The sequence below is a fragment of the Paramisgurnus dabryanus genome, chromosome 17 (assembly GCF_030506205.2).
Source record: "Paramisgurnus dabryanus chromosome 17, PD_genome_1.1, whole genome shotgun sequence".
Classification (NCBI taxonomy): Eukaryota; Metazoa; Chordata; class Actinopteri; order Cypriniformes; family Cobitidae; genus Paramisgurnus; species Paramisgurnus dabryanus.
In genome coordinates, this window is record NC_133353.1 from 35,530,869 (window position 1) to 35,547,001 (window position 16,133).

General features: G+C 39.8%; 1 protein-coding gene across 7 annotated transcripts in view; it reads left to right on the forward strand.

Annotated features, from left to right (window-relative positions):
* The window catches only part of ralgapa2 (Ral GTPase activating protein catalytic subunit alpha 2), a 143,824-nt gene that overhangs the window by 91,345 nt on the left and 36,346 nt on the right, over window positions 1-16,133 (forward strand). For all 7 annotated transcript variants that reach the window (XR_012335337.1, XM_065267503.2, XM_073812491.1 and 4 more), the window contains 5 exons: window positions 922-1,723; window positions 6,551-6,622; window positions 9,107-9,230; window positions 9,325-9,480; window positions 15,485-15,643. Coding sequence is in view for 6 of the 7 variants with exons in the window: in XM_065267503.2 (XP_065123575.1) it covers window positions 922-1,723; window positions 6,551-6,622; window positions 9,107-9,230; window positions 9,325-9,480; window positions 15,485-15,643 (1,313 nt within the window). In the remaining variant the exon portion in view is untranslated. The remainder of the gene's footprint in view (window positions 1-921; window positions 1,724-6,550; window positions 6,623-9,106; window positions 9,231-9,324; window positions 9,481-15,484; window positions 15,644-16,133) is intronic.

The following is a 16,133-nucleotide window of genomic DNA, read 5'->3' on the forward strand; positions in this document are numbered from 1 at the left end:
GCGTGTTACAGTGTCAAAAAAGGCAGGTTATTGTTTACGTTGTTGGCAATGAATTAGCAGTGAGCGCCTTTATTGCAGCTTGACTTGTTAAATATAGCTCCTCAACTTGGACCATCTTTGTTTTTATTGTCGCAAGAGGAAATGCATATGAGACAAATGCGACACAGATTTTTTTAACTGACGGGAGGGGTTCTAGCTGAATGATGTGTTATTACATTTTTGGAGATGTGCACGTCAGTCTATGCCAGTCTGCAGCGTCAGTGTATGGCGTATGGTGCGTGTCAATCTACTCTGATACGCGTAATCTATGCCATAAGGGTTTGCGTTTAAGCATAAACTATGTCGTACAATCAACGCAAATGCAAAAATTCTGGATCTAAGTTGCCACTATGCATCAAGAAGTTAACATACTTCGGCTGAACACGATCAATTCTGACAGTAATGACATCAGAGTTTATTTGTCAAAGTCACACAAACATAAACTTAAAATATACAACAATAACAGTCAGTATTGTCTGCTGTGTAACCTTGAATGAACCCACATGAAACAGCGAAAAAACAAGCGCCCCCATTGCCTCTAGTGGACACTTCAGCTGAAAGTTGCAGCTGTACCAGGAGAAACATAATTCAGGTTATGCAGAAATGTAGGCAGAGGTACGCAATTCCAGTGAGCCTGTTTAGGTTTCAAAATATTGAAATGACGAAACATAGGCAGTGGTGAGATTACACCTAACAATTGCAAGTCATATCAAGAAATGCAAGATAATAGAGGAAACTATTATCATAATTTACTATTATAATCAAAATCAAGTGCTCCAGTGAGCTGTGTAATTATTGAGGGTGATGAGCTTATGTTTTTTTTTTCAATTAATTGTTTGTCATCTACATGTGTCTAATTTAAGAAATGTTTTGATATCCTAGAAAAGAAAAGAAGGAGCTTGGAGCTAATTCCTCTAACTGCAAGGATGGTAATGACTCACCTGGTCAATCATTTAGGACATCATCCTCTAAACTGCGGCCCAGCCCTCATAAACAGCCTGGTGAACGAGAACCACGACAACCCTTACGTAGAGTCTTCCGAGCTGTCCTCTGAAGTCTTCAAGAGTCCCAATCTACAGCTCTTCGTCTTCAACGACAGCACATTAGTTTCGTACCTGCAGATCCCCTCTGACAATTCCAGCACCAATCTGGATAGAGATCATTCCTCAGAGGTCCGTGTCATTGTCCGAGACATCTCTGGGAAGTACTCGTGGGATGGTGGCATTCTTTACCAGACGTTGGATGGATCTGCTCTGGATTCTAGCGCCAGCAGAGACAAGTCATGTCCTGATTCCACCCGGCCCATCGCCACCTCCAGGCAGAACTCGGTCCGCTCCAGTAATTGCTCCTCTGAGGTAGAAGTTGAAGCTGGCGTGGATGTGCTGGACCAGCTTCTGGAAGGCCTGGGCCACAGCAGTCCAGAGTGCCTGCCACAACCCCATCTGAGGCTCACCCAGCCTCCGTCTCCACCCGTGGGCATGAGTCCTGAGATCGAAGGATTCATCATGGAGGCCATCCACAGGCAGGCACAGCAGGAGGATGAGGATCTGGCCAAGAAAGAAAGTGAGGACTCCAGCATCAGAGCGGCCTGCCAAAGAGAGCCAACACATCAGGAACCCAAATCACCCTTTTACCTCTGCAGACTTCTCCTCAATGACCTCGGCATGAACTCATGGGATCGCAGGTTGGTATTTTGAATTAAAGAGAAACTCAGCCAAATATCAAAATTACTCCATGATGTACTGTACTCACTTTCAAGCAATCCAAATTACATATGTCCATCATCTTTCAGACGAGCACATTTGGAGTCATTCTAGTTAATGTCCTTGCTCTTCCAAGCTTTAAAACAGGGATCAGTGAACAACTTCTTACTTTAAACAGCAAAAAAGGGCATTCATCCTTCACAGAGGTAATGCACACGGCTCCAGTGGTTTCACAAAGGTCTTCTGCTGGTAATCGATGCGATTTTGTAGAAAAATCCGTATTTCAAACTTTATAAACTGTAAATGCTAGCTTCACTAGATTCCTGATTCACTAGAATCACGAGAGAGTTTTAGCGTAGTGAGCGTTCTTTGCCATGGGTACGTTGTGCACTGATTCTAGTGAATCGCGTGTCCTAGATGGCGTTGTTACCAGAAGCTAGTTATTATAGTTTATAAAGTTTAAAGGGCCACTCCACTTCTTTTGAAAATATGCTCATTTTCCAGCACCCCTAGAGTTAAACATTTGATTCTCACCGTTTTGGAATCCATTCAGCTGATCTCCGGGTCTGGCGTTATTACTTTTAGGATAGCTTAGCATAATCCATTGAATCTGATTAGACCATTTAGCATCGCTTGCTAATGAAAGTTACTCAGGGGACTATTTTTGGGTGCTGCGTAATATCATAGCGCCTCCTGCAGCCTTGTTACGGCAGCAAAGTCCTTGATTATTACGCCGGAATGAGAGTATACATGGATATCAGCTGACGTTACTCACTTGTCTTCCGCCATTTTAAGGACCTGAAGTGGTCGCAAAAGAACTAGAAGCTATGCCTTCAATATGCTGTGAGCATCAAAATCGCTATTTTAACAACACTAAGAAGGATCAACACAACATGATATTTTGCTCGAAGTATCGCCTATGTCTCTACACGTGAACTCGAGCATTGAGAACATTGTTTGTGAAAAGAGAGTTAACTAAAAAGAAGGTTTTGAACAACTGACTTTGGATGATTTGGCGCCTTCTTCCCAGTCAAGATGTATCGATCTCCAATTGCGACGTAAGGAGAGAGGATTGTAAAGATTGATATCTCCTAAAGCATAGTTCCATAAAAATGCACGGATAAGTCGTTGTTTTGTCGCAAGTGAAAAACAATATTGACCTTCTAGTTGAAAAAGGAGCCTCATATGAGATTCTTTCATTCGCCTTCGGAAATTGATTATTTACGTCTGGCAGAGATGACAAGCGGACACCATAACAGCCAAAGTCAGTTGTACAAAACCTTTCTTTTTAGTAAACTCTGTGTACACAAACAATGTTCTCAATGTTCGCATTCATGTGTAGAGATCCAGGTGATTCTTCAAGCAAAGTTTCATGTTGTGTCGCGCCTTCTTATGTTGTAAAATAGTGGTAGTTCGGTAGCAGCGGACAGCGGCTGGAAGAACGCATCAGGGATCGAGAAGGCATCACACCCTAACCAAGATATATTTTTTTAAAGTAGCGTTTATTTTCATGACAGTCGAGATGCGACATGTTGTCTTTCGTAGCCCTTTACTGTATCCGTAAAAATAGGAAATCCGTAAATCGTAGCAAGGTAGCCAATGCTTGTCAATAGCCTACTGGTACTTGGTAGGTCCTAAAGATGGCGGCATGATGTAAAAGGTCACATGACTGAAATCCATCTATAGTTCCTGGTCATATCGTCCTAGAAAATCACAACTTTTAATTTTCCGTCGGCCTTAGTACATGATGTAACTACTCAAGTTTTAAATAGTAAAAATATCGAAACTATTTTTGAGCGCGATGCTAATGGTCTAATCAGATTCAATGGATTGTAGCATAGCACTATGCTAAAAGTGCTAGCACCAGGCCCGGAAATCGGCTGAATGGATTCCAAAACGGTAAAAATCTAATGTTTAACTCTAGGGGAGCTGGATATTAGAATATTTAAAAAAGTGAAGTGTCCCTTTAAAATATGGATATTTTTCTTACAATATCGCAATGATTACCCGCAAAAGACCTTTATTAACCCAGTGGATTACTTCTGTGAAGGATGAATGCACTTTTTAGGCTTCAAAGTCCAAAGTTGTTCCCTGATCCCTGTTTTCTCCCATTATAAACTTGGAAAAGCAAGGACATTAACTAAAATAACTCCAAATGTGTTCGTCTGAAAGATGATAGACATATGTATCTCAGATTACTTGAGGGTGAGTAAATCATGGGGTAATTTAGAAATTTGACTAGAATATCGGTATAACACATTCAAATAGAAATAAAACACACTGCCATTGTTTACTTACGCTAATGTCGTGTCAAACACAAAAATGTCAATAATGTCTTGAGACTGATGGTGATAGGCAAATTTAAATGTACAGTGATGTACTGTCAGAAGGAAAATCTAAACAACTTACAGTGTAAATTTGAGTCAGCACTGCAAAAAAATCTCACAAATCATATGCTTTTATCAAGCTCTTTTTTGGTTTAAAAACTGTCATTCTTGCAATTTATTCTTATTATTTTATGACGTTACGCTTTTAGGATATCTGTTATGTAGTTTGAGTGATTCAACTCACGCTGGCTACAATCACACCGTCACTATTTTGGATTGACAACTGTATTTACTATCACGTGTGACTCAGACACTTAACTCCGACCACACAATAGCTCCATTTCCTGGCGTTTTTTATAAACTGAGAGAAGTGGACAGACCTAACATTAGTGACCGACAGTAAAGAATAACTCAAGACACACACTCTTCATACACGTTTGTATGTCAATGACACAACTGACAGCAATGTGTCAAGTGCTGTTCCCTTAAACACAACACATCAACCATAAGTGACCCCTGTCTGTGAAAACCCAACTAAAGTCATTTTTAGTAATTTACTTTTCTACCTAAAATCATCCTACATAATATAAAGAGCATTCTGTGAAAATACAACCTTGATTTCTTTAACATCATATCTCAACTAGCATTAGACGATATGATTCCAGTGATTGGCAAGTTGTCAGTCCTTATTATACGGCTCGTTGGTATGCTTGATTCTGATTGGCCAGTCGTGACATTTGCAGGTTTCTTATTCCCAGTTTGTCTTTTAACAACATATGACATTATATTTATAAATGAATGTGGCGGTTGGTGAGTGCTGCCCCGAGGGGAGCAAATTCAAAATAAGTGTTCGGAGTGTCGTGTGTTGCTCGTGTTTTCAAAATATGTTTGTTGCGTCATTTAAACCATGTGCATCACTTGTCTTGTCAAAATAAGTGCCTGCTGCACACACGTCAAAACGTTTATGATAAAAGAGACGCTCACATTCACAAAATACACGCAAGAAACTCCCTTAACAGTGAACTCTGATTACGCATGAGATTATGCGAGTATCTGGCAAACGCGAACTTTTTTTATCATTAACCCTTTAGACGTGTGTGCATCAGGTACTTATTTTGGCATGACATGTGATGCACATAGGTTCACTCGACGCACCGAACACATATTTTAAAATGACGAACCACACACATGATTGGCTACGCATCGTGCGCCCTCGAAAAAGAAGTCACCGGCCACCACTGGTAGCCATCGCATCGTGGATGGTTAGGACCATAGACTGAATCAAATATGGATGTATTGTCTGTGATGTCACCCATAGGCTTGTGAAGAACTTTTTGGAAGCCAATAGTTGACCGGCCTGCAGTAGCTATCTTGGAACCAAAAATGGGTAAAGAGACGGGACGTGGGTGAAGCTGAGGTGACTGGTTGCTGAAACCACGCCCGTCTAGCTCGATGGTAGTTCACCCGTCATTCAAGTGGCCACGCCCTTAATTATGCTTAATATAATTTAAACGGAGGAGTTACAAAAAATTCACCCCCTCACAGTTGTCATGAAGGGCAAAATTATAAAGGTTGCCCCTTGGTTAGGAAACTAAAAACTATGATTAACATGGAAAAGACGCCTTTTATCACGTGTTGCGTTTCGCGTGAAGTTTTCAACACGGTGTAATATTGTCCAAGTAAGACCAAGTCAAAAATTGAAATTAATGTTTTGTAAGCAAACTTAAAGGTGCAGTGTGTAACTTTTAGAAGAATATTTTGACAAAAAAGCAATATAATATATGTAACTATATTATCAGTGGTGTATAAAGACCTCAAATAATGAACAATTATGTTTTAATTACCTTAGCATAATACGTTTTTATCTACATACACAGCGTGTCCCTTCACATGGATGCCACCATTTTGTGTCACCATGTTTCTACAGATGCCCTTAACGGACAAACTTTGTTTAATGAGCTGCCTCTGATGTGGACGTGTTTGTCCTGTGGCATCTACCGTAGCTTCTCTATGCATTTCAAAAGTGAGGGGTTAGCTGTGGAAGAGTCGTTGGTTGCAATTTGCAACCTTACCACTAGATGCCACTAAAATTTACACACTGCACCTTTAAGGTATTTTTTGTGTTCCTAGTGTCATAATTCCATTATGAGACTTTAGCCTATGTTTCACAGACAGGTTCACATTTTCGCTCTCATGGATATTTATAGGAGTCACTTTTGTTGTCAATTTGTAATAACCAAAGTTTTTTTAACCCGATCTACTACTCTTAACAAGAGAGACAACCAGATTCTGCAGTTGTGTATATGTAGCTACTATAATAAAAATGAGTTGCATAATATTCTTTTGAATACAGAAGTTCATCAGGACAGCATGTTTTAAAATGTAACCGAGGTTTTACATTAGTCATACCTCTTAAAAATAAACATACCGTACAGGTAGGAACGTCTGGTTTCTTGACCACTCCATTTCTTTATTTCACAGAAAGAGCTTTCATCTTCTAAAGAAGAACTCCAAGCTCTTGAGAGAGCTCAAGAATTTGGACTCAAGGCAGTGGTAAGATTTTTCACCCTCATGCACCCTCCAGAAAATGCCCATGCCTGAAAGTTTGCCCTTTGCAAATGACACACAGAGTAAATTAAAGACATAAAAACATTATATTAACCTTCCGTCAGATTTTACGGCACTTAAATCTTAGGAAACAACCGCATGCATTTGGAGGGCTCAATCACGCAGCCTAATGCCAGTCTACAGAGAGCGACTAAATCCTTTAAAAGCACTATTAAGGAGACATGTATTAAGACCACTTTCAGATACTCCGCTCTTCGCAGCCTAATCCTGACTTCGTCTGGCTGATCACAGCTCTACACCTCTCAGGCAGCACCGATCAATGGGTGCTCAGAGTGCCTAATTACAGAGGCTTATTAAAGAAAACCCCCAGGATCGACCCACAGTTTTCCTCTGCGTGCATAGCCGCCCCGCGCGTGGCAACCACTGACTGAGCATGCCAAACATCTCACTGCAAGGGCATGATGCTTCCCCAGCAACACTGCTCCATGAGGGATGCTGCTCAGAGATTTTCACGCACACATGTGTACATACCTGTACCAGTGCTTTATTTAGTCATTCTTTTTGATGACGTATGAGATGAAACATAACAAAGGTGGTGGTACTTGCATGATAGGGGTACAAATTGTGTCCTATTACAAACCAGTAATGACACAAAGACCATAATCTTGAAGGTATTTGATCATAAAATGAATAAAGCATAACATCTAGCTTGATTTAATGCATCAGTTTATAATAATTTTTGCTATCCCACCCTTCTCATCCTCAGCTTTATTCATCATACCGTGTCATAATTTGATGAATTTGCTATTTAGTCCATTCCAGAAACAATGATTAAATATTTATATGTAATTATAGTTTATCAAATTCATCAAAAGTTTGTTTTTACTCGCAACCTTGTTACTGCATAAGGGAACACCATACAACAGAAATAATGTTTCAGTGCTTTTCAACCTAGCGAGAGACTCTGTTTTAGGGAATTTTGTACTTAATAGTTGATTTATCCTGTTATTAAAGGTATTGTAATTATAAACTGGTATAATTTAAGAGCAAATTAGTTTTTTCGTTAACTATAAGCCAGCATTGACCTCTAGCTCAGCCCTGCCAGGTGACATTTTTGCTGCGTCCGAAATTGCCTACTTCCTTACTATATAGTAGGCTAGGCGAGTAGTATGTCAGAATTCATAGTGTTAGCTGGCGAAAAATAAGCAAATGACATAGTACTTCCGCAAGATTTTAAAGTGTGCATTAGATTACTATCCCATGAGCCACCGGGAGAGGAGTCCCACAAAGAAGAATAAGATGCGTCATCATATTCAAAAATGTCAAAAAGTGGTTACTTGCCTCTATTCAAATATAAATACCTAAAGCAACACTAAAGAGTTTTTTTTCCTTAAAATAACGTTTCCAAAAAAGTTTCAGTCATTCATCCACTCGAAACAGGGTGAACGGCACTTTCGCATTCGCTTTGCAGCCCTCTATTGGCCAAAACCGCACTAAAGAAGTTTACAACAGTCGGGTCGCGGTCCTGTAGTTTGAGTGAAAACTACAAAAACTTTCTTTACGGCAGACCTACAATCCAATCAGAGCCAGCTATGCTGCAGTACTTACGACAGTGGTAATGGACTATTCCGCTTCTAACCTGTAGGGGGAGCAAAGAGCAAAAACTCTTTAGTGTTGCTTTAAAGTCGCAAGCATTGAAATTAATATAATTTTTTTCTGCTTTCGGATTTGGATTCCTGCTGTTTGAGTTGACAGTCAAGTAATGGGGCGTACACACCAAACACATATTCAACCATTTGCAGAGTAGATTACATGCAAAGACGCAAGTAGATGCAGGGAATTGCAAATGATGCGAATTCGGTGGCGCGATTGCAATGAAAACACATGCTGTTTGCCTCAAACCTGTCTTTGCGCAAGTTGAAAATATTCAACTTTAGCGAAAAAAATAGCATGAAACGAAGTAATCTACAGCGAGGAACGAGATGCTTCGCATTTGGTGTGTATGCAGCATAAGACAGTCCTGTAAAGTAATATTACTGAAACACTAAGATGACTTTACCTATTCATTTCATATCTTCCACAACCGCATTTTAGATGCTGTACAATGAGTTCTGTAAGCGGTTAGTCCAGTTATGCCATCTAATGTGCAAAGTCACATGACTTTGTTGATGTGCATCTACCTGTAGGGATTTATTTGATTAGTGTTTCCATCAGAGTTCATGTGCATGTTTTCTTATCGGATAATAGATTTATCCGACTCAATTGAGCGCATTTATTGTTTTATGTGCATTTTAGAATGTATGCGCATCTTGGTGTTTCCAACCAGTGTTTTTTTAAGCAATACTTCAGAATGCGCATAAAAATAGGTGGATGGAAACATAGCTAGTGATATTGTAGGATATGCTTGTTATTTTAAGTGTGTTGTTATTTAATATAATGTAATAGATTGATGTCATTCGATTTCCTCAGTCGGGAGACCCACAAGATTGCCGTTTTCTACATTGGAGAAGGCCAAGAGGACAAATTCTCCATTCTGTCTAACACTGAAGGCACTCAAGCCTATGAAGACTTCGTTTCTGGGCTTGGATGGGAGGTGCTGTTCACAAAATTAAATGCATAGAATGAATCCGGCATAGTGGATCTATACGGTATCTGTGATCTTGACTATCTCTGTATGTTTCTCGCAGGTGGATTTGGCCACTCACTGTGGGTTTATGGGTGGTTTACAGAGGAACGGCAGCACCGGAAACACAGCGCCGTATTACGCTACCTCCAACGTGGAGGTCATCTTCCACGTGTCAACTCGCATGCCTTCTGACTCGGATGATTCTATCACTAAAAAGGTAAAAAAGTTCATAACAATTAGTGCTGGGCAAAGATTAATCGCGATTAATCGCATACAAAATTAAAGTGATTTTTGGAATAATATATGAGTGTGTGCTGTGTGTAATTATTATGTATGTATGTATAAATACACACACACACACACACACACACACACACACACATTCATTCATGTATGTACTTAAAAAACATTTACATGTGTATATGTATTTATTTATATTTTTATATATTTAGTGTTCCCATGGGTCCTTGAAATCCTTGAAAGTTTGTGAATCTGGGGAATAAAAATAAAATTCAAAGCCCTAGGAAGTTTTTAAAAATATACATACATAGATACAGGTCATTGAAAGTGCTTGAATCTATTTCTGTAAAAAAATTATTCCCTGTGTAGTGTAGGATAATATCATATTCCAGACTTTTTAAGCACATGTGCTAAACTGTTCACTTTAAATGCTTATATCTTCTGTATACGAATGTTGATTCATACCGAAATGTTTTTTTTGCATAGTTGTGTTTGACACATGAAAACGTCTCGGGTTACGTATGTAACTGTTGTTCACTGAGAAGGGAATGAGACGCTGCGTCTGCCTTGCCATAGTTCCTGCGTCTCTGTAACGCCGTCTTTGGCAATATTTCAGATAGCCATATACTTCCTGGCTCCCGCGTCACCCTGTCTTTGTCGTTAAGCCTCACCATTGGTTGAATTTGATATACACATTCAGTAGCAACTTAACCTTGGAGGCGTTCCCAAAGTGTCACCGCAGTGACACAGCACGAGTTCCCTCGAAAGGGAACTGTAACAATGTATCTTAAAAGGTGATACGATGTAGCCTTTCTCTCACTTAAAATGTTTCCCCACATTTAGTCCTTGAATTGGAGGGTATTGCACCTGGAAAGTCCTTGAAAGGTCCTTGAATTTGAAGTTAACTAAGGTGTGGGAACACTGCATATTATATATAAATTTTAAAAAATTGACATAAAAATCAAACAATTATGAAATGAATATATGTATGTTTGTGTGGTTAAATATACATAGTGATTACACAGTACACACACATATATTATGCAAAAAAAAAAACATTTATTTTGTATGCGATTAATCGCGATGAATCTTTGCCCAGCACTGTACAAAGAAGTAAAAATGAACATTTATATAAAAACGTAGATGTCATTATATATTCTTACCCACACTGACTCCAGACCTGGTTAAATGATTTTTAAAAGGTTTATTTAGCCTAAAATGGTGCTTTATTGCCTGCGGTTGGTATGCGGCTGAAGCTCAGCAGCAGGTGAGTGACACGTGTGTAAAACGTGACTCACGAGATGTTCTCCTGATTGCACGGCTCTGTCAGACTGCTGCGAGCTAAGAGACGTGCTTTCGACGAGGGAGCCGTGCGTGTGCAGATTTAGTAACAGCTCTCGCTCTCTGGGCTCCTGTGCGCGCTGTGACCAGGGCCCCGATCAGCACATTAACTCGCACCGCAAGGGCCAAAGGCCTGCCGGATACCAGCAGGGCCCCGCTATCGAATTCCGCCCGTGCCGGCAGGATAGCGATTGACGTGCGTTAGCAGGTTAGCGCTGACAAAATGAGCCGGTGGGAACCTGCTTAGTGCGAGCGTTCGATGCGGTCACGCGCGGCCCGCTGCGAGAAAAATTCATCAGGCTCCCAACTCCTCCAGAGCTCGTATTAGCCCATCTCAGCCACGTTCCGCTCTCTCCGTTCACGAGCCAAGGGGAGGGAGTGCGTGTGCCGTGAGCCATGCTGGATTCATTTTGGCCAACGGCTTCGTAATTGCACCCGTTCTGGCGGCGAGAAGGAGGGGTGAAAGGGTCGGTTTATCAGCTACAGGCAGGCAGGAAGTAAGTAACTCTAATTTACAAATGCAACTTTCAGAGGCAGGGAGAGAAAGGAGGGGTGAAGAGCCAACAACAAGAATTCCTGAATCCAATTGAGTGCTGGGGGGCAGAACAGAGCCGAGCAGCTGGCCGGGCCAGTAATGTAGTTACTGAGAGGGTGTTGCCATGCGAGGCCATAGTGTCAGGAGGCAGACGGTCATCCAACCACACGCGCGCACACACACGCAGTCTTTTGTTGCAGATGGGGACGCTGCTGTTTGTACAAGGCAAGCCTCAGGGCATTTCTTGCTCTGTTCACTGTTTGTGTGATAATGGTCTACATGTATATATGTTGTGCTTTGTGCGACGTATAACCTTTTATACTTTTACTTTAAACCACTCATAAGCCCTTAGCAACCACATAGCAAATATGACGGTGCCCTAAGTTAAGTCAAATAAGGCTTCTTAAAAGCCTGCGGTCTTTGACACCTGCTCCCTGTCATTGAGAATGACATCTGGTGTATGTGTACAGTATGTCGCGCATTTCCCCTCTCCGCCCAACCTGTTTACATGCCACCAATTCTTCTGCCGTCTCTCCACATGGCTCGGTATGTACGGGCACAATCATCTTGTTGTGGATTTGTTTAATTTTAGCCCATTAGCATAATTAAGGGCTTATGGGGAAATGTGGTAATTGCATTTTTTGGTGAAGAGGACATGTTTTGGTAATGGCTCATTAGGCATCGGTGCATCGGCAGATGTTTAACCACCCATTGAGAGGAGCTCGCTTAAGGTCGCGCCATGGCAAAGAAACGCTTCCAGAAATCTTCTTTTTCACTACAGTGGTCACTTAAAGGGATACTTCACCGATTTAGCATTCAGCTTTGTATCTGTAGAAACCCGGCAGTATTACTGAATGACCATGTTTCCCTCCCTCATTTCCCCCTGAGAGGAGAGATATCTGCATTTTGGTTCTGCAAAAAAGTCCTCCGATGATGTAATATGACGATTTTTGCATCATCGGAGGACTTTTTTGCAGAACCAAAATGCAGATATCTCTCCTCTCAGGGGGAAATGATGGAGGGAAACATGGTCATTCAGTAATACTGCCGGGTTTCTACAGATACAAAGCTGAATGCTAAATCGGTGAAGTATCCCTTTAAATGTCACTGTTTTGGTATACTAAATACTTAATTGTTGTAAATCATTTTGAACAAAGTCTTTATGGTCAGTCTGGTTCGTTTTGTTTGTTGATGCAAGAAATAAATGTTTCATTATTATCTTATCAATCCAACAAGTTACTACAGGTTTGTATACATTTGGGGTATCACAATATATGGCTATTTTCAATAACCGCGATATAAAAGGTATGATTATTAATATTGTGTTAATACTACACATATGATAATATCTTAAATAATTTAAATTTTGCCCTGGGAGTCACAGGGGTTACAAACTCTTTATGCACCCCTATTGTTGTCTTTTAAGTATAATTAATTTTGGAAAAAAAGAATAAAACAAAATAAACAATACTAAAGATGAATTTGATATTTTTTGTATTTAAAAGGAAAAGAATACCATGATAATATTCCGGGTTCCCATGGGTCCTTGAAATCCTTAAAAGTTTGTGAATCTGGGGAAAAAAATTCAAGGCCCTGGGAAGTTTTTGAAAATCTACATACATAGATACAGGTCATTGAAAGTGCTTGAAAAGTTTTCTGGAAAAAAATCCATATTATTCCCTGTGTAGTGTAGGATAATATCATAAAAATTCTAGACTTTTAAAGCACACGTGCTAAACTGTTCACTTTAAATGCTTATATCTTCTGTTTGCGAATGTTGATTCACACCAAAATGCTTTTGCATAGTTGTGTTTGACACATGAAAACGTCTCGGGTTACGTATGTAATTGTTGTTCCCTGAGAAGGGAACGAGACGCTGCGTCTTCCTTGCCATACTTCCTGTGTCCCTGTAACGCCGTTAGTAATATTTCAGATAGAAATATACTTCCTGGCTCCCGCGTCTCCCATGTCTTTATTGTTAAGTCTCACCATTGTTTGAATTTGATATACACATTCAAACGCACTTACCCCTGGAGGCGTCCCCAAAGTGTCACCGCAGTGACGCAGCGCGAGTTCCCTCGAAAGGGAACTGTAACAATGTATCTTAAAAGGTAACACAATGTAACCTTGCTCTAACTTGAAATGTGTCCCCACATAAAGTCCTTGAATTTGAGGGTATTGGACGTGGAAAGTTCTTGAAAGGTCCTTGAATTTGAAGTGTACTAAGGTGAGGGAACCCTGAATATTGTTATCGTGACTTTTGTTGGCCAGCCCTAATATACACTAAGTGGAAAATATACACATTTATGGTATGAATAAAAAACTGCTGTAAATATTTAAAGCGATTTGTAATGCTGTTTGTTTAGCACAACCGCAGATTGGTGACCAATATTGAATTTTTTTTTAAACCAATATATTGAACTGGCAAATAATCATTGTGAGGTAACAGTGTCAGCTCAGACTATTAACAGCATATTGGTTGTCTTTTTATTCAATGTTTTATTCAATAACTATTGCACATTTTTTGTTTCCAATTTTTATTTTTTATTTTAAGGAAAATGTATAAAATATATATAAATGCATAATTTAGGCCATTTTGTGTACAGTCTTTTATCATTAAATTCAGCATTGTTGAAGTGATAGGAAATCCTTTAAATGTACCTGGTTTTCTGCGTTTATTACTGATAAAATCTGTTCTGAGCACACAAAAATATGAAATCACAGCATAATTATAGTCAAACACAACCTGATTAAACTAATAAAACACAAATAGTTGTGTATTTCACATTTTATTTAAGACAATCATGCACAGTGCAGGCTGAAAAACAGCGCCATGTTGGGTGTTTCAAGTAAGGAGATGAGATTTGTAGTAGTAGGTTGTACAGGGTTTTTTTTTTAAGAAAGATGTGATCCGTGTCTTGATCATAACAACTTATGACCTGGATAGATAAATTAAATAGTTTTTAGAGAGCACAAAGCTGGGAAATGATCTCAACTCTTTCTCAGAGTGATTGTCCTGCAAACATCACTCCAAAAGTGTGGCATGCAAGACTAAAGTAAATAGAAAAGAGCCAGGAGTAATAGCAAAATACCTCCTACTGTATATAACTCTTTCATGTGCCCACTATCAGAAAAACTAAGAATGATGTTAGCAGAATGAAAAGGCATTCTTCTAAAACCAACATAGCTCTCTAAAAAAATCTCAAGTTTTCCCAAGACCACCTGGAAGCTTTTGCCCAAAAATGATGTGGACAATTGAGCAAAATGCACAATGCTTTTTGTACACTGTGTACCAAAACCTCACTTCAGTGTGAAGTATGCTGCAGAGAGCATTATGGATGTTTTGTAATCATTGATTAATTCGAAAGTGTATCAAGACTTTTTACAGGAGACTGTGAGGGCAGCGGTCCATGACCTTCAGCTTAAGAGATGCTGGGGGATGACACTGACTCAAAGCACTTGAGTAATAAATCGACTAAAGAAAAAAAATCAAAGTTTTTGTCCTGACTGTGACATCAACACAAGCCAGAAAAACAGTTCGACCCATTAGTAACCAGCATATAACGCACCCCTAAATAAAATTCACTATTAATAATCTTACTCCTTCATAACTTTATTAAACAAATGTTAGTACACAATGTTTCTCTATCCCCTATATAATACCCCGCTCTCTCAGGGCTCTTGTGTTTCATGTTGTCTTGTCAAAAATAAGCTTGCAAAAAATGAATTTCCTACAGATGTATGTATATTTATATGTAAAATGAAATCCGAGCAATTTTCTTGGTAGTCAATTTGTTTAAATGATTGAAACATAATGAACCCAATTTCTCCAGCTCATTTGGTTTAAGATTGAAAATTCCCAAAATAATTTCAGTCGTTGTTCCAGACTAAATAAACATTCTGCTTTTATTTTTTTTACTGGAATTATTGTTCACCACTGAGAAAATATCTTTGTGAAATATGTCTTTGATAGTCGTAACATTTGTTATATTTTTCACGTGTGCATTGCACATACAATATGTATTTCCGCAATTGTTAAACCCTCACAAGTTGAACGAGTAATTTATCGGATTTATTGATGTGTTTTGCCTCTCGTTTGTCGTAGCTCCGTCACTTGGGAAACGATGAAGTGCACATAGTGTGGTCGGAGCACACTCGGGATTACAGGCGAGGAATCATCCCCACCGACTTCGGAGATGTCCTCATCATCATCTACCCGATGAAAAACCACATGTTCTTCATTCAGATCATGAAGAAACCGCAGGTATGTCCCCCATCGCAACTATAATGACATTACGTTACATTAAATACCACAACGCTCCACTGTAATTTACCAGATGTTCATGCATTACGTGAAATGCCTCTCCAGAGGCGTCTTAAGATCTTGGTCAGGATGTGCGATGTTTCGCTGATTGGCAGGAGATGTGGATTGTGGTTGGAGAGGATAGTTTCTCTTCCTGTCTCTTCTCTGAGAGCACTAATGCTCAGAGTCCATTACTGCACTGTCGGCACGCCGCTCTCATCGCGGTCAAACTGCCTTTCATCTTCCTCCTCCTGCATCTGTCACTGGAAACCAAACTCGTATCATTTGTAATTTCTCGTAAACACATCACCTATACAGAACTTGCCTGCTTTGTATTGGGCGGCATCTGATGTGCGTTTCATCCTCTGTGTCACCAGTCGCAATTAGTGAAATTCCCTCGGCTGCGCCGCTGTTATCTGCTGCCACGCTCAAATAACTCTCATTTCATCCA